Genomic DNA, 27,277 nt, shown 5'->3' on the forward strand with positions numbered 1-27,277 from the left:
TGCCGGACAGTCTAGGGCTGAGTACGAAGCAGACCGTCCCCCCCACTGGCCACGATTAGTAAGGGAATCAGCTGATCAATTAAACACAAGTGGTGTCGGCAGAAATGCAATTACTGTGACCATGAGAGTCTGATGGTAGCTCTTGATTTTTCGACAGAGGAGGACGAACAGAGCTGAGGTTGCCGGAAGGAGGTGAATCCTCCCTGCTTGCCCCCTGGTCAGGGAGTGAAGACAAGGTTCTTTAGCAGCCGGCTAAAGGGGGTGGCATAATGGTGGTGGCACGTGGGTTAGCTGCCCTGTCCAGGAACTTCTGCCTACAGCAGCCTTTCATGAGAAATCAGGATGCTCTGGAGAGCCAGTTTGGTGTAGCGGTTAAGTGTGCGGACTCTTATCTGGGAGAACCGCGTTTGATTCCCCACTCCTCCACTTGCACCTGCTGGAATGGCCTTGGGTCAGCCACAGCTCTTGTAGGAATTGTCCTTGAAAGGGCAGTTGCTGCGAGAGCCCTCTCAGCCACACCCACCTCACAGGGTGTCTCTTGTGGGGGGAGAAGATATAGGAGATTGTGAGCCACTCTGAGTCTCTGCTTCGGCGAGAAGGGTGGGGTATAAATCTGCAGTCGTCGTCTTTTTCTGTCAGGATCCTGACAATCCTCTTCTGCCTCTTGCCAGCTAGTTCCCGCGGTCAACAATATTTTTTCTAGGCACTGCCGAGTATTTTTGCAGGTGCTCCTACGTCTTTTGCAATGCCTGGGCCTCCCCAAGAGCCTCTTGGCATACCCCTTGCCTGCTGGAACAATGGGGAGTAGTCCACCCAAAGGTACTTTTCACCCGCTGCAAAGAATGAACTTTTCTTCACAAGGAACATGTCCTGTGGAATTCACTGCCACAGGAGGCGGCTACAAGCATAGCCAGTTTTAAGAGGGGATTGGATAAGCATATGGAGCAGAGGTCCATCAGTGGTTATTAGCCATGGTGTTTATATATATATGTTTGTGTGTGTGTGTTTATTTTAAAACGGTCCTATAGTGTCGTAGTAGTACTATGCATAGAGGTGCTATGCACAGTGCTCTTTTTGTCGCAGGAACTCCTTTGCATATTAGGCCACGCCCCCTGATGTAGCCAATCCTCCAAGACCTTAGAGGGCTCTTAGTACAGGGCCTCCTGTAAGCTCCAGGAGGAGCTCCTGCTACATAAAGAGCCCTGGCTATGCATAATAATAAAGGGAAAGGAAAGGTCCCCTGTGCAAGCACCAGTCGTTTCCGACTCTGGGGTGATGTTGCTTTCACAATGTTTTCATGGCAGACTTTTTACAGGGTTATTTGCCATTGCCTTCCCCAGTCATCTACACTTTCCCCCCAGCAAACTGGGTCCTCATTTTACCAATCTCGGAAGCATGGAAGGCTGAGTCAACCTCAAGCCGGCTACCTGAAAATCCAGCTTCCGCTGGGCATTGAACGCAGAGCTTAGGACTGCAGTACTGCAGCTTTAACACTCTGCGCCACGGGGCTCTTTTTAATAATTCTTTAACTTTTTAAACTTTTTAATAATAATCAAACAGACATAATAAAGAAGCAGTTTATCTGGCCACCATACCAAAGGTTGCCACCAATACGCCCTCTAAGCTTTTGAGTCTTGTGAGCAAAAATCCTACTTCATGAGCCGCTGGCATTAAAGTTGTGAGCTCCTACATAAATTCATTTGCTCTGGGGCCATCCTGCCAGAGCTAAGACAAAACTGTGCGATCTGGAGGCTAAAAACTTGTGAGCTAGCTCACTCTAACTCAGCTTAGAAGGAAGCACTGGTAGCCACCGTCCTGAGGTAGAATCGTTCCTAATGCTGTTTGCAAGCCAATCTTTGAAGTAATTGAAAAAGATGAAATAAAAATAAAACTCCAGATATCTTATATGTTTGAACGTCGGCTGCAATTTCGGCAAATTTCTCTGCATCCCTGGCGCTTTCTATGAAGTGGTTTCAGTGGGTTTCATTGAAATTTCGGTCGTAGCTTTTCATGTTATCCCCCAAACACCCCATGATTGGTCTGGCAAAAGTGAACTTTTTAATCAGCAATACGCCTCCTCAGATGAGAAGGCTGTTAGCTAAGTTACAACCTTTCTAATGATGTTATAGTTCTAATTAAGAGATGAAGCAATGATGTTCCAGCAAGAGAAATAAAGCAAATTTGCTGTAATTACCACAGAAAGTCCCCGCAGTATTATCTGTGTCCCACTTGTTCTTTTTAATTCTATGCACCTCATTAGTAGCGCTGAACAATCCACTAATATTATTTAACGATGAGCACAAATGTCAGCTTGTGCTCTGGAAACATCACACAGAACATTTATTGAATTAGGTTTCATTTGATTCGTTTAGGTCTCTCTTTCGCTCAGCTTTATTTTGTTTCAGTACTTTTTAGTTGTTGGTGTTGAACTTTGGTTTCTGTCAACCGATCACAAGCTTGCAAAGAAAGAGGCATAACGCTAGGTTGCTAATAATAAATTAAGACTGAATGACATACCCAAAGTAATGACTACGCTGCGTTACAGGACAAGAAATAACCCGCGCCTACTGTTTCTCAGTAAAAGGTAAAGAGCCGGTTTGATGTAGTGGTTAAGTGTGCGGACTCTTATCTGGGACAACCAGGTTTGATTCCCCACTCTTACACTTGCAGCTGCTGGAATGGCCTTGGGGCAGCCATAGCTCTTGTAGGAGTTGTCCTGGAAAGGGTAGCTGCTGTAAGAGCTCTCTCAGCCCCACCTATCTCACAGAGTGGGGGGGGGAAGCGAAGATAAAGGAGATTGTGACCTCTCTGAGATTCAGAGTATAGGGTGGGATATAAATCTGCAGTCTTCTTCTTCTTAAAAGGTAACGGTAGTCCCCTGTAGAAGCACTGAGTCATTACCGACCCATGGGATGACATCACATAATGACATTTTCTTGGCACACTTTTTACGGGGTGGTTTGCCATTGTCTTCCCCAGTCATCTACCCTTTACCCCCAGCAAGCTGGGTCCTCATTTTACTGACCTCGGAAGGATGGAAGACTGAGTCAACCTTGAGCCGCCTACCTGAACCCGAGAAACACAACAGCTGAAATATAGGACCACACTGAGCCCCCAAACATTCCATGAACATTTCACACTCTTTTTAATCTATAACATATAGTAACTATATTTATGACGATTATTCACATCCATACAATAATAGAACACAGTCCCATGAGAAATCCTCACTTCCTCTTCTTGAAAATTGTGAAAAGAGCAGTAGTCACTTCTCTCTTAGGGTGATTCTGCATTCACGTTGGTCCGGGGTGGGCTTCCGTTTTGGGGTCGAGCAAGCTGATGATTTTGCACTAGTTGCTCCACGCTGGCATTTTGCATGGTTTGCCCCACCGCAGTGTAAACCTATTTTTTCAGGTTTACACTGAGGCGGGGCAAATCGTGGGTTTGCCCCACGCAAAATGCCGGCGGGGAGCAACTGCTGCAAAATCTCCAGCTTGCTCCGCCCCAAAACGGAAGCCCGTCCCGGACCAACGTGAGTGTGGAATCACCCTTATTCTCCGTATTGGAGCTTTCAGCAACCACTCTTCCTTGCTCCCATGGTGAACTTTTTCAAGCCATCAAACAGTCCATAAGAACTGATAATATTCATTCAACAGGGAAGTCACTGCCACAAGTACAAATGAACACTAAAATCTACAGCAAACGAATGGACACAACCTTCTGGTAACAGGTGGTTTTGGTACAACTTTCTCAGCATTTCATAATGACTTGAATTCTTATTCAGAACCACAAGAGTAAATTTTACATGGATCTACGCTTTGTCTTGCTATCTGTTTCTTCTTTTCAGTCCTTTAGGCTTGTATTCCGCCCTCCCCACGAGCATGCTTAGAGAGGATCACATTATAAAATCTAAGCCATCGGCTTATTATATGTTTTTAATTTATGAGTTCATCTCTGGAACAGATAACTAATATCATCCTAAATACATTTTCCTTACCACTCAATAACCCTTTCCAACTCTCAAATATCAACATTTAGGAGAAAGGTCAGAATATGAAGGGCATCTAGGTCCTTTTGATTGAGCACCTTTCTCGTTCTAAACTGTTCCGTAGAAAGTCAGGCGATTCCTTGAACTGGATTGAGCCTGTAATATTTCATGGCTGTTCTTTAATCTGGGCAGTGCAGGTGTTTGCTGACTCCATGTTTAACTCAAGCCACAAGGCTTCCCCTCGAACCTTCTTCTCCTCTTTCTCACCAAATGCGCTGCTGCAGCAGATCCTATAATAGAAACGCTCGGTCACTCCATCCATCTCTTCTGGATTGGGACTCGTGCATATGCCATAGTTTTCTTTTCCCATTGCATCAGATCAGTGTATGTTTAGAGATGGTAATTGGCCAATCAACTGAACCTTAATCCAAACAAGACCGGGACGAAGTCGATGGGCAGTAGATTCGGGGCGGACAAAAGGAAATGCCTCTTTATATGATATCAAATGTGGCATTCGCCGCCAGAAGATGAAGTGATGGTCACAGGCAGAGATGACTTTGAAAGAGGATTGGGCTTATTCATGAAGGACCGGTCTGTCAGTGGCTGCTCACCATGGTGACTCAAGGGAACCTCTGAGTTAAAGTGCCTGAAGTAGGGTTGTCAATCCCCGGGTGGGGCAGGGGATCCCCCGGTTCGGAGGCCCTCCCCCCACTTCAGGGTCATCAGAAAGCAGGGGGAAGGAGAGAAATATCTGCTGGACACTCACTGTTTCCTGTGGAAGCCAATTCCAATAGAGAATAATGGAGAATTGATTTGCGGGTATCTGGGGCTCGGGGGGCTGATGATTTGTGGGTATCAGGGGCTCAGCCTTCCATCCTTCTGAGGTTGGTAAAATGCATACCCAGCTTGCTGGGGGGCACTGAATTTGCAGCACGGCATCCAATGCCTCTCCTAAAAAAAAACACGCCAAGTTTCAAAAAGTTTGGACGAGAGGGTCCAATTCTTTGAGCCCCCAAAGACGGTGCCCCTATCCTTCATTATTTCTAAGGGAGGGAAGGCATTTAAAAGGTGTGTGGTCCCTTTAAATGTGATGGCCAGAACTCCCTTTGGAGTTCAGTTACGCTCGTCACAACTTTTCTCCTGGCTCCACCCCCAAAATCCCCAGATATTTCTTGAATTGGGCTTGGCGACCCTAGCCTGAAGGCAACTTCAGGGGAGCGCCAAGGCCTCTATGCCCTCTTGTTGAACCTCCAAAGGAACCGGCTGGGCACTATGTGAGACAGAGTGCTGGACCTTTTCGGTCCCGGCCCGACCTGGTGGAACTTTCTGCCTAATACCGCCAGGGCCCTGCGGGACCTTATGCAATTCCGCGGGGTCTGTAAGGCTAGGGTTGCCAGGTCTTACTTTCCTCATGCGTATGTCGCGGTGATGTAACCCGGAAGTGACATAATCGTGCTGGGCACCTCACAAGGGGCACGCTCTAGCACTTGGGGAAAAAAAACCTCTATGGTTATTATAGAGTTCTTTCCAAATGCTAGAGCATCCTCCCGCAACATGCCGGGCATGGTTACATCACTTCCAGGTGATGTCATTGTGTCAGGCACATTGCAACATGCCGGTGCTCTTTGGGGGTGGGGCTTCCCTGCCGGCAAATTCCATGGTAGTAAGTTGGAGACCCCCAAATTGGGGGGAGCTTGGGAACCCATGTAAGGCTGCGATGTTTCCCCAGGCTTTTGGTTGAGGGCAGCAACAGCTTTCTATTGACTAATACCCTTTCTCTTTCCACCTCCTGTATATTCTGTTACCTCTCCCCCAACCTAGAAGGTGGCCAGATAGTCCAGAATTTAATTTTAATTTTTTTTAATTATACCCCACCCTATCTTGCAATTGGGATGGAAATTTATAGGACGCCATCTTGGACTTCTTTTATTCTGGTTTTCTTCAATTTTTATTATCTTTGCATACTAAGTTTTAATGTTTTGTATCTTTGTCTTATGGCATCATGCCTCCTTTTGTACATCACCCAGCAGCTGGTGCAAGCTGGGCTAGGATGATTAATAAATTGAATAAATACTAATAACAGATGGACCACTGGTCTGATTCAGCAGAGCTCTTCTATTTTTATAGATGCCCGTGGCGCAGAGTGATAAAGCTGCAGTACTGCATTCTAAGCTCTGCTCATGGCCTGAGCTCAATCCTGGTAGAAACTGGGTTCAGGTAGCCAGCTCAAGGTTGACTCAGCCTTCCTTCTGAGGTCAGTAAAATGCGTACCCAGCTTGCTGGGGGGCAAGTGTAGATGACTGGGAAAGGCAATGGCAAACCACCCCGTAAAAAGTCTGCCATGAAAACATTGTGAGATCAACATCACCCCAGAGTCAGAAACGACTGGTGCTTGCACAGGGGACCTTTCCTTTCTGGCATTAAGGGGCTAAGGATTTGACCTGTGAGGGAAAGGTTGCCTTCTCTCTGGAGGACTAACCTAATTGATTGAAGGGTTCTATTAGACCTGAAACAGTCCTTGTAGTAGCAGATTTTGGGATCCAACCCCATGTTTCACGTTGTCTTTCCCCCCCACTCACAGAAATATATTGGGAGGCGGTTAAATTCCATGACATTGCTAGGCTTTGGATTATGAAGTCACAAATGGTTCTTTTGTTCAGTGGCATTCAGCAACATGTATCACGTTCAGTTGTACCCGCAACGAAGACCCTTAATTTGAATGATGGCTTTTCCAAGAGTAATGTGTCTGTTTAAGCCAAGTGATAGAGATGGCTGGTGGTAAGCTGTATATATCAGGGCAATTAGTTTAATTCTAAAGAAGGAGGAATAATGTTAATTATATTTTAACCTCAATTTTTTTTTAGAACGCTAATTGCCTATAAGCATGCTGTGAACCAAATGTACAACTAGAGTGACAAAGGAATTTATAATTGCTTTTGTGGTCTTTCCATATTTCATTTCTCCACTAATTAACCGAAATTAATTCTGCAAAAGCCATTCTATGAACAATATATCTCGCTGTCTTTGCTTTCTGCTTCCCTTACTGCCCAGTTTAGAAATAAAAAAAATTGCCAAGATGAGATTAGTCCAGGAATTAACAACAAACTTCTAGGTACTGGAGGATCTAGAACTGGCAGGTAAAAAGGAAAATTAAACCTTGATATCAAAGATTTTGTAATAGTTCATTCTTTCCCCAATTTAATTGTTTTGCTAATATAAGATAAGTATTTCATGTTACAAAATTTCTTAAATTTTTCCTTGGAACTCGTATAACCAAAGAAACCCAAAGAAATTTTACTACTGGGATTGTAATGACTGGATCAGAACCACCAAGCAAAAATTGAAGCTTGCTTACTATGGGTAGATCAATGCCAGACATTAATGGATCCATGAACTTAAATGTGTGTATTTTGGATTGAGTTTGTATCTTTATATGCTTATGATCGATTGGTCTGTGAGCATCAATAAATGATGATGGTGATGATATCAAAGAAACCAAAGTTGGACCTCTCGTATGTTTTAAAAAGATAATTAGGCACTTTCACACACCCTGAATAATGCACTTTCAATCCACTTGGAATGCACTTTAGAAATGCTTTGCAGGAGGATTTTGCCATTTCACACAGCAAAATTCAGTTGCAAAGTGCATCAGAAGTGGATTGATAGTGCACTGTTCAGCGTGTGTGAAAGTGCTCTGTGTGTATTCAGTGCTGTCAGGTCACTTCAGAGTTATGTGACTCTATGAATGAATGACCTCCAAGGACCCTGTCATTAATAGCCTTGCTCAGGTCTTGGTGACCGAGGGCCAGGGGTGGAATTCTAGCAGAAGCTGCTTTGCATATTAGGCCACACACCCCTGATGTAGCCAATCCTCCAAGAGCTTACAAGGCTCCTTTTTGTAAACTCTTGGAGGATTGGCTGCATCAGGGGTGTGTGGCCTAATATTCAAAGGAGCTCCTGTTAGAATTCCACCCCTGCCGAGGGCTATGGCTTCCTTGACTGAGTCTAGGTTGGGTCTTCCTCTTTTCCTGTTGCCTGCAATTTTTCCTGGCATCACTGTCTTTTCCAGGGACTCTTGTCTTTTCATGATGATTACTTTGAATGGAAAACATCCCTAGCATCATCTATCCATCCCACTTAATTGGGCTAACATTCTTAACTAATCGCTTTCCTTACAGAGTAAAAACATTATGAGGCTACCTTGTATTCATATAGTCTCAGACAAATCCAGCAAATTTGTATACCTCCTTATCCAGGGGTGGAATTCTAGCAGGAGCTACTTTGCATATTAGGCCACACACCCCTGATGTAGCCAATCCTCCAAGAGCTTACAAGGCTCTTTTCGGTAAGCTCTTGGAGGATTGGCTACATCGGTGGGGTGTGGCCTAATATGCAGAGGAGCTCCTGCTAGAATTCCACCTCTCTCTTTATCTGAAAGGAAGACTATTTTTTCCTCTTTTGTAAACATGCCTTGTTAATCCCTTGTTAATGCTTTTTTCACTCCTTTCATTTATGACAGCTCTCTATAAAAAAATAATGACTACAGATTCCACGCGTATATAATTGACGGCTGGCTACTAACCGGTAAACCATTGAAATATGCTTTTCACCAGTCCTCAACCGGGTCACACTCGTTATCTTCCTGACACTCCTTCCACCTAGATCTGAATGAACGTATCCCTCTCATCTATTGATGGAAGCCAGATCTGTCTCTGAGCTGCCTCAAGGCTGTAATGAACTGAACAGCCTTCATTGTTTTGCCAGCCTCTGAAAGTCTTTACTGAAACTAGCTGTTCCCTGGTTGCAGTCTGCAGCTGGACCTCCCAGCGACACTACCAACGTTGGCCGGTACTGTGGTTGGCGAAGTCCACAATGCTGGCCATGATTTAGAATGTGTCATCTTTCTGCTTTTAACCTGAAAATCTGATGTCTCCCTCGCACAAACTAGTGCCCGTGGATAGGGTGGCCAGGCCAAGCCTGACAAAGTGAGAGAAGAAGAAGAAGAAGATATTGGATTTATATCCCGCCCTCCACTCCGAAGAGTCTCAGAGGGGCTCACAATCTCCTTTCCCTTCCTCCCCCACAACAGACACCCTGTGAGGTAGATGAAGATATTGGATTTATATCCCGCCCTCCACTCCGAAGAGTCTCAGAGGGGCTCACAATCTCCTTTCCCTTCCTCCCCCACAACAGACACCCTGTGAGGTAGGTGGGGCTGGAGAGGGCTCTCACAGCAGCTGCCCTTTCAAGGACAGATGCTCAGAGCAGCCTACAATCTCCTTTACTTTCCTCCCCCACAACAGACACCCTGTGAGGTAGATGAAGATATTGGATTTATATCCCGCCCTCCACTCCGAAGAGTCTCAGAGCGGCTCACAATCTCCTTTACCTTCCTCCCCCACAACAGACACCCTGTGAGGTGGGTGGGACTGGAGAGGGCTCTCACAGCAGCTGCCCTTTCAAGGACAACCTCTGCCGGAGCTATGGCTAACCCAAGGCCATTCCAGCAGGTGCAAGTGGAGGAGTGGGGAATCAAACCCGGTCCTCCCAGATAAGAGTCCGCACACTTAACCACTACACCAAACTGGCTCTCTTGAGAGGTGGGGATATGGGGGGGATGTGTGTGATATCACTTCCGGGTGTGACCCCAGTGTTTCCAGTGATTCCTAGAGCTACCCATTGTCTCTTTAGGGTTGTACTTGGAAGAGACCAGCAACATTCTAATTTTGATCTTTTCCCCGCGGTTGCTCAGAGCCCCGTGGCGCAGAGTGGTCAAGCTGCAGTACTGCATTCTAAGCTCTGCTCACGGCCTGAGCTCAATCCTGGTGGAAACTGGGTTCAGGTAGCCGGCTCAAGGTTGACTCAGCCTTCCATCCTTCCGAGGTCGGTCAAATGAGTCCCCAGCTCGCTGTGGGGAAAGGGTAGATGACTGGGGAAGGCGATGGCAAACCACCCTGTAAAAAGTCTGCCATGAAAACGTTGTGATGCGACATCACCCCAGAGTCGGAAACGACCAGTGTTTCCACAAGGGACTACTATTACCTTTTCTCAGAGCTATGGCAAAGAACAGTTTCAGTCAGCATGAAGACTCTGTCCATAGCAGGGGTGGCCAAACGTGCTTAACATAAGAACCAAAAGAAAGAAGTCTGAGATCTGCAAGACGTGAATATCAGATGTTTGAGATCAACAAGACAGGAAGGAAGGAAGGAAAATAAATGGGGAGGAAGGAAGGAGGGAATGTGGAAAGAAAGCAACTTTAAATGCATTCTCCAAGGCACTGGCTGGCTTGGTTTGGACAAATGATTTAAAGAGAGAAATGCCTTCTCCAGGCTGGCCAAGCAAACTTGGAATTCAGCAGGAGCTCACAGGAGCACAGCTCCTGAACCTTTCTGGTGACCCCCCTCCTCTTCCCCACCTACCTTGTCCATTGAATAGTAGCTGCAGCTGCATAACAATCCCTGGATTAAGAGTGTGGGCAACCAGCCAGCCACCAGGGGCTATGCCAAAACCCCAGCAGCCCTCATTAACCCCTGGAGAAGCCCGCACCACCCTTTTTCTCCAAGACATGAATATCAGAGATCTGCAAGACATGAATATCAGATGTTTGAGATCAACAAGACAGAGATCTGCAAGACATGAATATCAGATGTTTGAGATCAACAAGACAGGAAGGAAGGAAGGAAAGGGAAGGAAGGAAAATAAATTCGAAAATAAGTTCGAATGTGATTTTGAGCGGGAGGTAGCTTGCTGGCCTTTGCATGTGGGAGCCGGCCAACCAAGGAGAGTCCCAGGTGAATGAGACCTGCTTGGGCTGGCTGGATCTCTAGCCAGCCCATGCAGGCCTTGCTCACCCGGGGCTCTCCTTTCTTGTGTCAGGTTGCTTTTGGCTGGTTGGGAGGGGCAGCAGCATATGCTAATGAGCTCCACCACCTATTTCTACCAAACAACCTCTGTTCCCAAGCCACCGTTTGGGCACCCCTGCTCCATAGATAGCGGTCTGGCAACTCTACTGTTAAACGATCTGTTGTTTTTGTGATGCTTTCTACTACTTTGTTCAAATCCCTCCCTCATCAAATGTATGCGCACTTCAGCAATATTTGTGCATAAATAAGCATTATATGTAGAAATTGCATGCGCAGTAACTATAAATGCCATCGAAATTGCTGCAAAAGCGCTCCATGGGCACCCAATGCAAATTAATCTACAAAATCAACAGTGCAGAGTGGAAAGCTGAAACTTTCAATAGAGGAAAAAAACCCCGAGCAAACTGAAAAAGATGAAATTGGGAACAGTCACTCATTATGTTATCCTGATGCTCTCTTGCCTAGCCCCCTGTCTCTGATATCTGTGGTACTTTGATATTTCCGAGCGAAATAAACAGTTCATCATATCATCATTGTCCATTAATTGCATCTGCCGGTAAATGGAGCCCACATTAACAATCCATTCCCTAAGGTGCTGATGCCCTTTAAAGAATGCTTAAATTGGATGGTGGGAGTGCTTCAAATGAGGACCAGAATAAATCTGGCTGTAGCCACTGTTTTCAGAAAAAAGACAGACTTGGGGCCAGCCATCAAGTCCAGAGCTCAATCACAGCTTCCTGTGCATTGGAAGACGAACTGAAAGTTAATACCTTTCTCCCTTGGCATTCATAACATATTAAAATGCCATTTTTACCTCTCTTTTTAATATATTCAGCATTTCTGTACCACCTTTCCACCCAATTCGGAGTCCCCAAGGAAGGCGAGGAGGTGCTTTGTAAAGTGTTTCTGACAAGACTCATCTTCCTTTGGTCGTATCAATGACTGCCTTAAAAAAAAATAATGTATGAGTCTGTGCGCACGTCCAGAATCACTGAGGAAGAAGCAAGTAACAGGGATCTTTTTCACTTGATCTTAGCCAAAAGGCGCTCCTCTGCATATTAAGAACATGAACATAAGAACATAAGAAAAGCCATGTTGGATCAGGCCAATGGCCCATCCAGTCCAACACTCTGTGTCACACAGTGGCAAAATTTTTTATATATACACACACACTGTGGCTAATAGCCACTGATGGACCTCTGCTCCATATTTTTATCTAAACCCCTCTTGAAGGTGGCTATGCTTGTGGCCGCCACCACCTCCTGTGGCAGTGAATTCCACATGTTAATCACCCTTTGGGTGAAGAAGTACTTCCTTTTATCTGTTTTAACCTGTCTGCTCAGCAATTTCATTGAATGCCCACGAGTTCTTGTATTGTGAGAAAGGGAGAAAAGTACTTCTTTCTCTACTTTCTCCAGCCCTTTAATCATTCTAGTTGCCCTTTTCTGGACTTTCTCCAATGCTATAATATCCTTTTTGAGGTGCGGCGACCAGAACCGCACACAGTACCCCAAATGAGACCGCACCATCGATTTATACAGGGGCATTATGATACTGGCTGATTTGTTTTCAATTCCCTTCCTAATAATTCCCAGCATGGCGTTGGCCTTTTTTATTGCAAACGCACACTGTCTTGACATTTTCAGTGAGTTATCTACCACGACCCCGAGATCTCTCTCTTCGTCAGTCTCTGCCAGTTCACACCCCATCAACTTGTATTGGTAGTTGGGATTCTTGGCCCCAATGTGCATTACTTTGCACTTGGCCACATTGAACCGCATCTGCCATGTTGATGCCCACTCACCCAGCCTCAACAGATCCCTTTGGAGTTCCTCACAATCCTCTTTGGTTCTCACCACCCTGAACAATTTAGTGTCATCCGCAAACTTGGCCACTTCACTGCTCACTCCCAACTCTAAATCATTTATGAACAAGTTAAAGAGCATGCGACCCAGTACCGAGCCCTGCGGCACCCCACTGCTTACCATCCTCCACTGCGAAGACTGCCCATTTATACTCACTCTCTGCTTCCTATTACTTAGCCAGTTTTTGATCCACAAGAGGACTTGTCCTTTTACTCCATGACTCTCAAGCTTTCTAAGGAGCCTTTGATGAGGAACTTTATCAAAAGCTTTCTGGAAGTCAAGGTAAACAACATCTATCGGGTCTCCTTTGTCCACATGTTTGTTTACCCCCTCAAAGAACTGTAACAGGTTAGTGAGGCAAGATCTTCCCTTGCAGAACCCATGCTGAGTCTTCCTCAATAACCCGTGTTTATCAATGTGCCTACTCATTCTGTCCTTAATAATGGTTTCTACCAACTTTCCCGGTATTGAAGTCAGACTGACAGGCCTGTAATTTCCCAGATCTCTTCTGGAACCCTTTTTAAAGATGGGGGTGACATTTGCTACCTTCCAGTCCTCAGGAACGGAGGCAGATTTCAATGAAAGATTACAGATCTTTGTTAGAAGATCCACAAGTTCAACTTTGAGTTCTTTCAGAACTCTCGGATGTATGCCATCCGGACCTGGTGACTTATTAGTTTTTAATTTATCTATCAGTTGTAGGACCTCCTCTTTTGTCACCTCAATCTGACTCAGGCCTTTAAACACCTCTTCCAAAATTAGTGGTTCTGGGGCGGGCAAAAAGTTCTCGTCTTCCACAGTGAAGATGGAGGCAAAAAATTCATTTAGCTTCTCAGCCATTTCCCTATCCTCCTTCAGTAGTCCTTTTACCCCATGGTCATCCAAGGGCTCCACTGCCTCCCTGGCTGGTTTCCTACTTCTAATATATTTGAAGACATTTTTATTGTTGGTCTTTATGTTTTTTGCAATATGCTCCTCATAGTCCCTTTTTGCCTGCCTGATCACAGTCTTGCATTTGATTTGCCACAGCCTGTGTTCCCTTTTACTAATTTCACTTGGACTGGTTTTCCACCGCTTAAAGGAGTCCTTCTTACCTTTTACAGCTTCCATTACTTTGTTTGTTAACCATGCAGGCCTTTTCTTATGACTGTTTGTGCCTTTCCTAACTTGTGGTATGTATTTTATCTGAGCTTCTAGGATTATAGTTTTAAATAGTGTCCAAGCTTCCCCAAGGGTTTTGACCGTATTTACCTTCCCTTTCAGTTTCCTCCTCACATGCCTCCTCATCTCAGTGTATTTACCCCTTTTAAAGTTAAACGTGGTTGTGGCGGTCTTTTTGGGCAACTCCCTATTTATACAAACGGTGAAATCAATAACATTATGGTCACTGCTCCCAAGCGGCGCAATCACTTTTACATCTCTCACCAAGTCTTGGGCATTACTTAGGACCAAATCCAGGATCACCTCACCCCTGGTAGGTTCTGAAACCATCTGCTCCATAGCACAGTCGTTGAGAGCATCAAGAAACTCAATCTCTTTCTCTCTACCGGAACACATATTGACCCAATCAATCTGCGGGTAGTTAAAATCACCTATTACGACACAGTTTTTATGTTTAAGCCTTCCATCATATTATAATCATCCTCTCTCTTTTGATTTGGTGGGCGATAACAAACTCCCATAGTTAAATTTCCTTTTGGGCCCTCTATTTCAACCCAAAGCATTTCTAAAAGGGAATCTAATTCTCTGACCTCAGTCTTACTGGACCGTATATCCTCTCTGACATACAGAGCCACCCCACCTCCAACCCTTCCCTCCCTATCCTTCCGATATAACTTATATCCAGGAATCACCGTGTCCCACTGATTCTCCTCATTCCACCAAGTTTCTGAAATTCCCACAATGTCTATGTTTTCTCCCAACACTAAACATTCCAATTCACCAATTTTACTTCGAACACTTGTAGCATTTGCATACAAACATCTGTAATTTCCCAGGCAAGCTAGGCCCGCCACCTTCCTCCTGCCGCCTCGAGACTCAGGCAGACAGTCCATACTGTTTGTCACCATCACAGTGGATAACTCTGGTCCATTACCCGGTAGAAAAATAGCAGCCAACCCTTCATCTCTTTGAGACGAGTCCTCCCGAACATGAGAGGAGCCATGTTGGATCAGGCCAATGGCCCATCCAGTCCAACACTCTGTGTCACACAAGAACATAAGAGAAGCCATGTTGGATCAGGCCAATGGCCCATCCAGTCCAACACTCTGTGTTACACAAGAACATAAGAGAAGCCCTGTTGGATCAGGCCAGTGGCCCATCCAGTCCAACACTCTGTGTCACACAGTGGCCAAAAGTATATATATACACACTGTGGCTAATAGCCACTGATGGACCTTTGCTCCATATTTTTATCTAACCCCCTCTTGCAGCTGGCTATGCTTGTAGCCACTGCCACCTCCTGTGGCAGTGAATTCCACATGTTAATCACCCTTTGGGTGAAGAAGGACTTCCTTTTATCCGTTCTAACCCGACTGCTCAGCAATTTCATCGAATGCCCACAAATTCTTGTATTTGTGAGAAAGGGAGAAAAGTACTTCTTTCTCTACTTCCTCCATCCCATGCATAATCTTAGACCACCCCCCCCCCCGATGTAGCCAATCCTCCTGGAGCTTACAGTAGGCCCTGTACTAAGAGCCCTGTAAGCTCTTGAAGGATTGGCTATATTGGGGGGGGGCGTGGCCTAATATGCAGAGGAGCTCCTGCTAGAAAAAGTGCCCTGCAAGTAGATATCAGGACCAGATCTACATGTTTTTTGAGGGGGGGGGCAAAATTAAAAAATGATGCCCCTTTATGGGCCCATTCTATCTTATGGGCCCATAGAATAGAATGGACTCCACAGCCAATTTGGCACCCCCCCCCACTCCATCAGCACTCAGGGCAAGCGCCCCATCTCCCCCCCCCCCCCCCCCAAGATCTTGCCCTGGTAGATATTTCTCTCTTTCCCTTCGTTTTTTGCCATGGGTGTGGGAGAATAGATTTGTCTTTCTGAATGCTAAATGAGACACGCCGCTGCATTAACAATATTGTAGGAATACACAAATGTGAGTGGAGGAGAGGAGAACATTAGGACGAACCGTGATAACTGTTTTCCCTCCAATCACCCAAGCCTTTATACATATAGTTGATTGTGACAAGGTTTGAGCTGCGTTTTGCTGTAAATCCACACGGTGGATTGGGGAGCGGGAATAAATAGGCTGCGTTTAGTGTCATTATGGGTAATGACCAGCCATTGCAATCAAGTCTGCTTCATAGCAATGAGTTCTATTTAAAGGAATTCTATACAGCTACAAAATCGGAATTAAAAAATATGCAAGGAAGGAGGAACTGAGAAGGGAGAAGCATTTTGCCTCGCCTTGGATAATCTCCATGTAGGCTAACAGCAGCCCCCCTGCTATGGGCTGATTTTTTTCTTGCTTATGCATCTGAGCTTCCGTAGGCAGCTTCAGAGAATGATCTAAGAAGACGACAGGGTGGCCAGCGGTGTTCCCTCTAAGCTGAGTTAGTGTGAGCAAGCTCACAGTTGTTTAGCCTCCAGCTCACCCTTTTTTTGTCTTCGCTCAGGAAAAAACGGCCCCGGAGGAAACGAATGTATGCAATAACTCACAGCAGTAGCTCCCACAAATTATGCTAATAGCTCACGAAGCAGAAATTTCTGCTCACGAGGCTCCACAGCTTAGAGAGCCAGCCTCCATGTGTTGGAACGTGCCAGTGGCCGTCCACCCCAACACTCTGTGCCACACAGTGGCCAAAACCCCAGGTGCCATCAGGAGGTCCTCCAGTATGGCCAGAACTTCAGAAGCCCTCCTACTGTTGCCCCCAAGCACCAAGAATATAGAGCATTGCAGCCCAGGGCATAGCGTTCCACCTGTACCTTTCGGCTAATAGCCACCGATGGACCTCTGCTCCGGATGTTTATCCAACCCCATCTTGAAGATGACTTGTAGCCGCCACCACTTCCTGCAACTGTGAATTCCACATATTAATGTCTCTTTGAGTGAAGAAGCGCTTCCTTTTCTCTATTCTAAGCCTACTACTCATTAATTCATTGGATGCCCACCAGTGCTTGTGAGAAAGGGAGAAAATTACTTCTTTCTCTACTTTCTCTATCCCATGTATAATTTTATACACTTCTGTATAATATACCGAGTTTGGTACAAGGTGCTGGTTATTACCTTTAAAGCCCTATATGGCCTACGACCTGCCTACCTTAGGGACTGTTTCTCCCCATATGTTCCCCAGAGAGTGCTGAGATCGGGTTCTCAAAATCTTACAATCCCCGGGCCAAAGGAGGCCCATCTGAAGTCAACTAGGGACAGGGCTTTTTCGATCACAGCCCCTTGCTGGTGGAACCAGCTGCCGGAAGAGGCGAGGGCCCTGCGGAACCTTGGGCAGTTCTGCAGGGCCTGTAAGACAGTCCTCTTCCGGTTGGCATACAACTGACCGGCATCTGAATAGTTTAAGGAAGACTGTGGGATAGCACACTGATGAAGTACATTTATTTTATTGTGTAAATTATTAATGTGTTTTAATTCTTAATTTTATTGTTAGAATGTTTATGTTGTGAGCCGCCCTGAGCCCGCTTTGGTGGGTTAGGGCGGGATATAAATCGAATGAAATAAAAATAAATAAATAAATTCTATTATTTCACCCCTTAGCCATCATTCCTCCAAGCTAAAGAGCCTTAACCTCTTTAACCTTTCTTCCCCTTAATCATTTTAGTTGCTTATAAACACCGTTCCTTGTAAACACCTGCATTCGCCGCATGGATACCTTCTGATAATGCTTTTCTTCTTGTTATCGCCTCCCAAATAGATCGGAACTGGATATTTTATCTGCCCTCTCTCAAGGCGTTCGGATCGGCTACTGCCCGCAACAAGATGCCCTGGACGCCCTTCTAACTGGCTGGGAACATCTCTATTATTACTGCAGTCTGCGTGGAATTCCCCAGCGGCACGTCCGTGAGGTATGTTATAGCGGTGGATTTGAATTCTGAACGCCGCAGAAGGAAACTGGGAGGAGGGGTCCAAGTAGGCAGCCGTGTTGGTCTGAAGTAGTAGAACGAAATAGGAGTCAAATGGCACCTTTAAGACCAACCAAGTTTTATTCAGAACGTAAGCTTTCGTGTGCTCTCTAAGCACACTTCATCAGACGAGGAATCCGGTACAGAGGAGGGAGCTGGTGAAAACCATCTCTTTTCCCTCCTGTTAGAATCCCCCAAATGCTGTCCGTTTGTCTTTCTGTGTCCTGTGTTTGGAATAGCTCTTTGCTTGACAAACGAAACCGTGCTTCTTTTTAGATTTTTTATAACAAAATAAAATAAAAGAGAATTATCTAGCTATCCTACACCTTTCTGGAACTTAATGAAGTGTAAAAGCAAGGTTAGAGCATCACCAGGCCTGCCAGAGGGAAATAAGATGGGTGTTGTTATTGAGAAAAGCAACTTTACTCAAAATCATTTGGGATGCTGAATGAAGTTGACCCACTAACATCAGCTGTGTTCACGTGCCCTTTTGGGCCTCGAAGAACAGAACAGAGTTGCTTTCAGGGATGGCTTTAACGAAACAATTGTCACTAGGGTTGCCAGATCCAGTCAGGAAATTCCTGGAGATTTTGGGGTGGAAACCTCCAAAAGAAGTTTAGACTACTGAGGGCCCAAGGGTTAAAAACATCAATAGTTACAAACAGGGCTTTTTTTAGTAGAAAAAGCCCAGCAGGAACTCATTTGCATATGAGGCTACGCCCCTGACGTCACCGTTGTTTTACACATTGTTCACACTGCCGAGGCCACTCGCGCGCTTGCGCGTCCAGATGCCGAAGAGGCGACTGGCATGCGGCTCACCAATTTGCTACCGCTTCGAAAGTGGTAGCTTTTTGAGCCTCGCTGAGGATGCCGGAGGATGGGATGAGGGCAGGAGGTAGATGTGCTCTTTTGGGCGGGTTTTTCTAGTCAGTTTCTGAGATGTCTCTGAGTCGGCCCAAACTGACCATCTGTTAACAGCCCTAAGGTGGCAAGATTCTGTGCTCTGGCATGCTCAACAAAGCAGAAGAATGTGTATTTTAATAACCAGAGCCAGTTTGGTGTAGTGGTTAAGTGTAGTGGGCTCTTATCTGGGAGAACCAGGTTTGATTCCCCACTCCTTCACTTGCACCTGCTGGAATGGCCTTGGGTCAGCCATAGCTCTGGCAGAGGTTGTCCTTGAAAGGGCAGGCTCTTATCTGGAAGAACCGGGTTTGATTCCCCACTCCTTCACTTGCACCTGCTGGAATGGCCTTGGGTCAGCCATAGCTCTGGCAGAGGTTGTCCTTGAAAGGGCAGGCTCTTATCTGGAAGAACCGGGTTTGATTCCCCACTCCTTCACTTGCAGCTGCTGGAATGGCCTTGGGTCAGCCATAGCTCTGGCAGAGGTTGTCCTTGAAAGGGCAGGCTCTTATCTGGGAGAACCGGGTTTGATTCCCCACTCCTCCACTTGCAGCTGCTGGAATGGCCTTGGGTCAGCCATAGCTCTGGCAGAGGTTGTCCTTGAAAGGGCAGGCACTTATCTGGGAGAACCGGGTTTGATTCCCCACTCCTCCACTTGCAGCTGCTGGAATGGCCTTGGGTCAGCCATAGCTCTGGCAGAGGTTGTCCTTGAAAGGGCAGGCTCTTATCTGGGAGAACCGGGTTTGATTCCCCCCTCCTCCACTTGCAGCTGCTGGGATGGCCTTGGGTCGGCCAGAGCTCTTGAAAGGGCAGCTGCTGGGAGAGCCCTCTCCAGCCCCACCCACTTCACAGGGTGTCTGTTGTGGGGGGAGAAGATGTTGGAGATTGTATGCCGCTCTGAGTCTCTGATTCAGAGAGAAGGGCGGGGTATAAATCTGGGTATAAATTATTCTTCAGTTCTTCTACTAATTGTATATTTTTTGTACAGAATGTCTATTTTATGCTTCCAATATGTATTATGCATTGCTGACAGTCTTGAATGCTGATCTCAGATCGTAATTGTAATAAACTGAAAAGTGAACCCACTAGGTTAAATTTCAATAACTCTTCGGAGTCCAGCAAGATTTTCAGGGTATAAGCTTTCGAGAGTCAAAGCTTATATTCCAAAAATTTTGTTGGGCTCTATGATGCTAGGAGATTTCTACCCTGCCCTTCACTCTGAGTGGTTCACAATCTCCTTTCCCTTCCTCTCCGCACAACAGACACCCTGTGAGGTAGGTGAGGCTGAGAGAGCTCTCAGCTGCTCTTGAGAGAACAGCTCTGCTGAGAACTTGTGGCTGACCGAAGGTCACACCAGCAGGTTCCTGTGGAGGAGTGGGGAATCCCTGATTAGTGTCCACTCCCTTCACCACTATGCCATACTGGCTCTCTACTGGACTTGAATCTAGTTGCTGTACTGCAGGCCAATAAGGCTACCCTGTGAAACTACCTTGTAAGCCACATTCTCTTCTAAAGAACAGTCAGGAGCATCGTTGCCTGAACTCTTCTGGAAGGCTGTTCCTGAGCCCAAAATGAAGCACGCCTCACAGTCCTGAGAACCAGCGCAGTCAGCGAGAGCTGCTTGACGAGAGGGCACGGCGTCACATGGTGCGAAGGGAATCTCGATCCGTTTGTACAATGTGTTACTCCCTTCTCCTCCCGTTTGATCAATGCCGATTGCACAGTGCTGTTTCTCAGTGTGAACTTTCAGCGTGCGTACAAGTGGGAAGAGTCTAACTGAAAATCACAGCACACTTTGATCAAAGTCCAGTGATCAAAATGGAAGCAGGCTGGATTGTGTATGCCTGGGTGCCACTCTGGAAACGATTCAGGTAACTAGGAATGGCAAAATCCAGCTCGGAAGAAATTCATAAGCATCCCACCTCTAGAGTCTCTCTGGTTCTGCCAAGGTCCCCCCCGCCCCGCCCCGTCAGGGTTTTCCCTGGCTTCATTCTTGATCCACCGGATTCTTCCCTGGCTTGGCCTTTCCAAATTCTGTCTTGGCTGTTCCTCTACCCAGTTAGCTTCTGCATTCATTCTTCCTCCCCTGGATCTACCCACTGGCCCCGTTGAAAAGCCAGTGTAGTCTAGTAGTTAGTCTGGGACCTCCGAGACTCAGCTTTAGATCCCAACTCTGTCACAAAGCTTGTTGGTTGGCTTTGAGAATCACTTTCCCTCAGCATAGCCTTCCTCACAAGGTCATTATAAGGATAAAAAGGCTGGGGGAGAACCATGTATGTCACCTAGAGCTTTTTGAAGAAGGCGAGGGTGAAATTGTTAGTTTCCCGCAGTCTCCGATGGGGGACTTTTTAGCACATGCATAGCACACAGCATGCACAATGACGTCACTCACAAGTGATCTCATCGCACCGGCAACGTTGCACGCAGGCTGCTCTAAGAGCTTCTGGGAAAACTCTATGGTTTCCCCAGACACTCTAGCAATTTGGGAGGGAAACTCTATGGTACCACAGAGTTTTCCTCCCAAATTGCTAGTGTCCAGGAAAACCATAGAGTTTTCCCAGGAGCTCCTAGAGTGGCCGGCGCACAACGGGTGTTTTTACACTGACAGTTTGTGACTCTCTATCACCGCATTGGAAACTCACCTTTTATATTACCTAACATTCTCACAACTGTTTTGCATCGTTGCTGCCCAAAGCATCTACATTTGTTTCGGTGAGATGGGTTCTGGCGCTGCTGCTGCAATGTTTTTCTCAAAACTAGTTTTGATCCGGTCATTTCTCTACAGGTGTTTCAAACTTGTATTGTAGAAGTTTTCATGTGTTTTAAAAAACTCCTCCAAAAGCCACAAGGTGCAGTAATTTCCATGAGAACTGACAGCACTTGCAATTTTTACATATCATTGCTTGCCTCATCTTGTAATTTAAATTTGTATTGTTTTTGCAGTGTTGACACAATTTCCAAGCAATCGTATACATTTAACTAAGCACTGGTATTCTGGCTGCCTTCTGATCAGAGTACCCCCCCCCCAACTGAAATGCTTTCAGCAGGCAATATAGAATGTTGGCTTCACAAAATGAGCAGAGCAAATCCACAAATGTAAAAGGAAAATAATTAAAGCAGAATGGTGGCAGGCAATTTGAAGACTCTAAAACTCTGGTTCAAACTGAATGTAAAAACACCCAACGTCACCGGCGCAATGATGTCACTTGTGAGTGATATCATCATGTCGGCGATGTCAGGAGGGGATCCCCCTGCTGATCCACTGTGGGTGGAGGGTTGGGGACCTCCGGGGTGGGAGAACCCCTGCCCCACCCAGTAGCGTGGCAGCCCTAGAAATTGTGACAGATAACTCTATAGGAGAGCCAGTTTGGTGTAGTGGTTATGGTGTGTGGACTCTTACCTGGGAGAACCGCGTTTGATTCCTGACTCCTCCACTTTCAGCTGCTGGAATGACCTTGGGTCAGCCATAACTTTCGCAGTATTGTCCTTGAAAGGAGGGCAGCTTCTGGGAGAGCTCTTTCAGCCCCACCCACCTCACAGGGTGTCTGTTGTGGGGGAAGAAGATAAAAAAGATTATAAACCGCCCTGAGACTCTGATTCAGAGAAGGGCGGGGAGAAGACAATCTACTGTCTTCTTCTTTTTTTAGAACTGTAGATCATATGCTATAGAACAGCAGGTCTAGTTCTAATGGTTTTAGGAGACAATTGCTATTCTGTTGGAAATATTCTCTGCTACAATTGCCTGTCACTATAGTCCCTTTTTGTGGTTAGTTTTTGTTTTTCTACCTTTCAAGCAATACTGGCTGGCTATAGATACGGAAGTCAAGAATTTCAGTCTTCAGTTACCTAACTGTGCATTCCACCAGGAAGCCACTGCTAAAAAGGTCAAGGTAGTCCCCTGTGCAAGCACCAGTCTTTTTCGACTCTGGGGTGACATTGCTTTCACAACTTTTTCATAGCACATTTTTTAAATATATATAAATCATGCATTTGACTTTAACTCCTTTTGGGGGTCCTCAACTTAATTGGAAACAGGAGTTTAATTAGGCAGCAAATGAGCTGCTCCAGCGCTCTAAAAGGCGAGTTAACCTTTTCACTGCTCTCAAGCGCAGCAGAGGGAGGTGCTCTCCTCCCAGAAGATGCTGGAGTCCTGGCTGAGCTTCTTCAGCTGAAGCAGGCCCTGAAATTTGGCTTAAAGCAACATTTAAAGCAAATTAGAAGCTTCTGGTAAAGGGCAAACCAGCTGTGGGCGTTTTAAGGAAATGAAAGTTAGTTACCAGCAGGGCTTTTTTGGGTAGCAGGAACTCCTCTGCATATTAGGCCACACACTCCTTTAAAAAAAATATGGTAAGTTTATTTTAAAAATTCCAAGTTATACAGAACTTTGTTGGATGAAGTAGTAAAAAGGTAAAGGCAGTCCCCTGTGCAAGCACCAGTCGTTTCCGACTCTGGGGTGATGTTGCTTTCACAATGTTTTCATGGCAGACTTTTTACGGTGTGGTTTGCCCTTGCCTTCCGCAGTCATCTGCACTCCCCCCGCTCCCCAGCAAGCAGGGTACTCATTTTACTGATCTCGGAAGGATGGAGTATCAAATAGATTAATTCCATATATAACAAAATTCTACATGGCATAAAGTACTATGGTATATATAACATTGCAGAACATCTTATTTAACGTTTAAGATAACGTCCAGTTCGCCAATCAATCAATAGATAAATAGCTTATTAAGGATAAGTTAACTGATAATTGGGCTAGAATGTTTGACTCTTAAGCTAGAAATAATGCCTTGCTCTATCCCAAGCCAAATGATTCTTGAACACATAAGCACAGTACTGGTTACAACATCCCACAGTCTCCTGAAGGTTTTTTTTTTTTTTTTTGCAATACCGGTAAACTCTGAAGTTGCCAAAGCTTTCTCACCATTCGATTGAAAGTCTTCTTACAGCTGCTAAAATGGCTATAGTATCTCTATGGAAATCCAACACCTTACCATCACTTGAACTCCGGTTTGCAGAAATCTGGGACATAGTCCCAGTTACCAGGGCAGATAAGTGCTCTGTGCATATATAGATAGAATCCACCCCCAAAGTCCTCAGATATTTCTTGAGTCAGAACTGGCAACCCTACTAAAGATAGGAATCTTTCTCCTACTGTATGGGATCATTGGACTATACTCTTACCGGCAATTGCTCTCCTTGGCAGAAGTCTTTCCTTTTACTGGATATAATATAGTGCAGGGGTCACCAATCCCCGGGCCGGGGACTTGCTGGGCAACGGCCTGTTTGCAATGGGCCACGCAGCCTCGTCCACCCCTGCAGCCCCACTGCTTCCCCGTGGTGCCTTCTCCTCCTCCCCCGCTTTCACCATTTTAAGACTGGGGAAGGGGCGGTGAAGCGCATCCCAGGTCGACCTTCCCCCTCCAATCAGCTGATCAGCCAGGAAAACCTCAGCAGCAGCGAGGTACGCTGCTCTTGTTGGCCTGGGAGGAGATCATGGCCCCCTCCCCAGCCTTAAAATGGTGAAAACGGAGGGAGGAGGAGGCGGCAAGGCTGCGTGGGGGGGCAAAGGAGGGAGGAGGAAAAGGGGGGGAGGAGAAGGTGACGCGGGGGCTGGGGGAAGGTTGAATTGGGCGCCCCCACCCTGCCGGCCCTGGGGCCGCAGTCGGCGGGCCAGCCCTGGAGCCGAGCCCTGGGGCCAAAAAGGTTGGCGACCACTGATACAGTGGGTTCAATGCAAGGAAGAGACGCAGTTGCAGCGATCACAGCTCTTTTTATTCGTTACAGCACGGTAACGAGCAAATTATAAGACTGCTTAAATGGGGCAACAGGGGCAACTATATACAAATCCAGGTTCCCACACTAGAACACCACTGGGTCATTCAAACCAGCAGGGGACCCGTGATTGGAGCAGGGCAGCAGGGATTTGGATCCTATTGGCCATTGTTCCTGAGTCTCCAAGCTCAGTCCTACAGACTCCAATGAGCCAGGTGGAAACACGTGTAATAGAATGGTATCATTAGTCCACATGCACAACACTGGACATGCCATGCAAAACTTATGTTTCTTTCCTGGGATCTGTACCTATCTGAAATTCAAAGCAAACATATAGTTTAGCTTTGAGTAAAGCACATAAAGACTTTTGTGGGAACCTCACAGAGATTCTGTAATCTGACTGCAATTTGTCGGAAGGCGGGATTTTGCATATCTCTTGTGGATAATGAGTGGAGGAGGAGGGGTTCAAACATAATTGCTTCCTTGCAACCCCCCAAGGGCCTCCATTTTCAACAAAAATGGTAAAAATTTGGCAGAGCACTATCTGAAATTACATCTTCCCGAGCCATGAAATGCAAACAGCAGCTCATCTTAATGGTAATAGTCAGGGAGACCGTTCCATCTCTTCCCTGAGACATCTGATATGAGAGAGAGCAATGAACGTTTGCAAAATGAAGATGGGAAGTGTGCTGGAGAAGACTGCTGAGTGCCTTTCAAGAGCTCTGATGATTCCGTAGCGCTGTCAGATTTCTTTAGCGTCTCCTGCGATGGGGCTGAATTAAATGGCACGACCGAATGCCCATCTAAAGGAAGCCTGTGTTTTCTAGCTTTGAAGTGTTTCACTTAAATCTTTTCCCCTCGAGTTTGCATCACTTTTGTATTCTAAATACAATACAAGAGAGTTTGGGACAATGAGAGAAATGAATGCAGTTTGTTCTTCAACTTTTTTTAGAAATTATAGTTGAGGGTATCCAACCAGGCATTCTGGAAGAGCATATTACTTATGATAAACCTGTTGTTTTGTCTCAAGAAGAACGCCATGCCGGTTTTCAGCTTTCATGTAGCATATACTGAAGCCGAAAAAACACGTGGACAAAAAAGGGTACTACGCACATCAGGAGAATCATGGGTAGAAAAAGAAGACTGCAGATTTATACCCTGCCCTTCTCTCTGAATCAGAGACTAACAGTGGCTTACATTAAATAACAATTAAAACAGAAGGAGGAGGAGGAGAAGGAGAAAAAGAAGAAAAAGAAGGAGACGACATTGGATTTATATTCTGCCCTCCACTCAGAGTCTCAGAGCAGCTCACAATCTCCTATATCTTCCTCCCCCACAACAGACACCCTGTGAGGTGGGTGGGGCTGAGAGGGCTCTCACAGCAGCTGCCCTTTCAAGGACAACTCCTGCCAGAGCTATGGCTGACTCAAGGCCATTCCATCAGGTGCAAGTGGAAGAGTGGGGGATCAAACCCAGTTCTCCCAGATAAGAGTCCGCACACTTAACCACTACACCAAACTGGCTGTCTACACCAAACTACCACTACACCAAACTTAGTAGTGTGTGCACCCAATGCATGTGGTTGAGTAGTCCCGTACATAATGTCAGAAAGAAGCGCTTGTACTTTAGTGTTCCCAGGGCTTTTTTTGGTAGAAAAAGCCCAGCAGGAACTCATTTGCATATTAGGCCACACCCCCTGACACCACCATCATTTCACACAGGGCTTTTTGTAGAAAAAGCCCAGCAGGAACTCATTTTCATATTAGGCCACACCCCCTGACAGTGCCATTGTTTCACACAGGGCTTTTTTGTAGAAAAAAGCCTAGCAGGAACACATTTGCATATTAGGCCACACCCCCTGACACAAAGCCAGCTGGAACGGCGTTCCTGTGTGTTCCGGCCTCCCCTTCCCCGCCAAACCCTGAGTGTTCCCCTCCTTCCTCCATCACAGAACATGATTGAAAACTTTCTGGTATGCCTCATATTTTTGGATCTACACATGAAGATCACCAGAATGTGGAATGGCTTAAAGCAACTTCAATATGAAAAAAGAAATCTTTAAGCCTTATTGCCCCCCCAGTCGGAAAGAAGAGGCAGACACAATTGTTGGGTTTAAATCCGGGCCGCTTTATTAAAATTTAACAAATATAACTGGCAGGGGGAGAGAAAACAGACCAGACAAGCCCTGGGGTCAACACCTGGACCCCGCCTTGTCCAAAGGGCGAGCCACCCTGCCCCCAGCACAAACCCACCGTAATCGGGTTGTAACTGAGCGGCCAGGCCTCTAGCCATCACCAACCGGGCTGGAACGATCCCCATGGAAAGATCCACCCAGGTGAGGCTCCCTGTGTTCTGCATCACCGTACTGAGCCGTTTAGCCCATCTACGGTTCCTGCAGCCCACCGCACCAAAGGTGCTAGGCCATAGGTGCTCCCCTGGAAAACCCTGTGGCCAAACCTAAACCAGCCAGCGACCAAACTAAAACACAACAAAACCTAACCTACTAGGCAGTACAAGGTAGGCGAAAAACACCCCCGCATAGGCCAATTGTGCGGAGGTGAAAAAATTCCTACCTGGCCCCAAAAGGCGACCGGTATACACCTGTACTGCCAACGGGAAGGGTGGGCGGGCAGAGAGCCAAAACCGAACTGCGCACTGAGGCGGGAGCCGGGGCTTATATAGCCCCGCCTCCGCGCCCAGCCTAAACACCCGATATCGGGTGATCGTTCTGCCCCTCCCTCCTTCCGGAGGAGCAAAGGCGGCCCCCAGCCTATGGCCTGCGAGCAGGCTCGGCTGGGAAGGGGCC

The 27,277-nt window shown here is 46.3% G+C and overlaps 1 protein-coding gene across 1 annotated transcript in view; it reads left to right on the forward strand.

Annotated features, from left to right (window-relative positions):
• Positions 1–27,277, forward strand: part of ABCA13 (ATP binding cassette subfamily A member 13) — a 388,752-nt gene that overhangs the window by 307,228 nt on the left and 54,247 nt on the right. The window contains exon 52 of the mRNA XM_060247734.1: positions 17,592–17,742. Within this exon, the coding sequence (XP_060103717.1) occupies positions 17,592–17,742 (151 nt within the window). The remainder of the gene's footprint in view (positions 1–17,591; positions 17,743–27,277) is intronic.

The sequence above is a fragment of the Heteronotia binoei genome, chromosome 10 (genome assembly GCF_032191835.1).
Source record: "Heteronotia binoei isolate CCM8104 ecotype False Entrance Well chromosome 10, APGP_CSIRO_Hbin_v1, whole genome shotgun sequence".
NCBI classification, from domain to species: domain Eukaryota; kingdom Metazoa; phylum Chordata; class Lepidosauria; order Squamata; family Gekkonidae; genus Heteronotia; species Heteronotia binoei.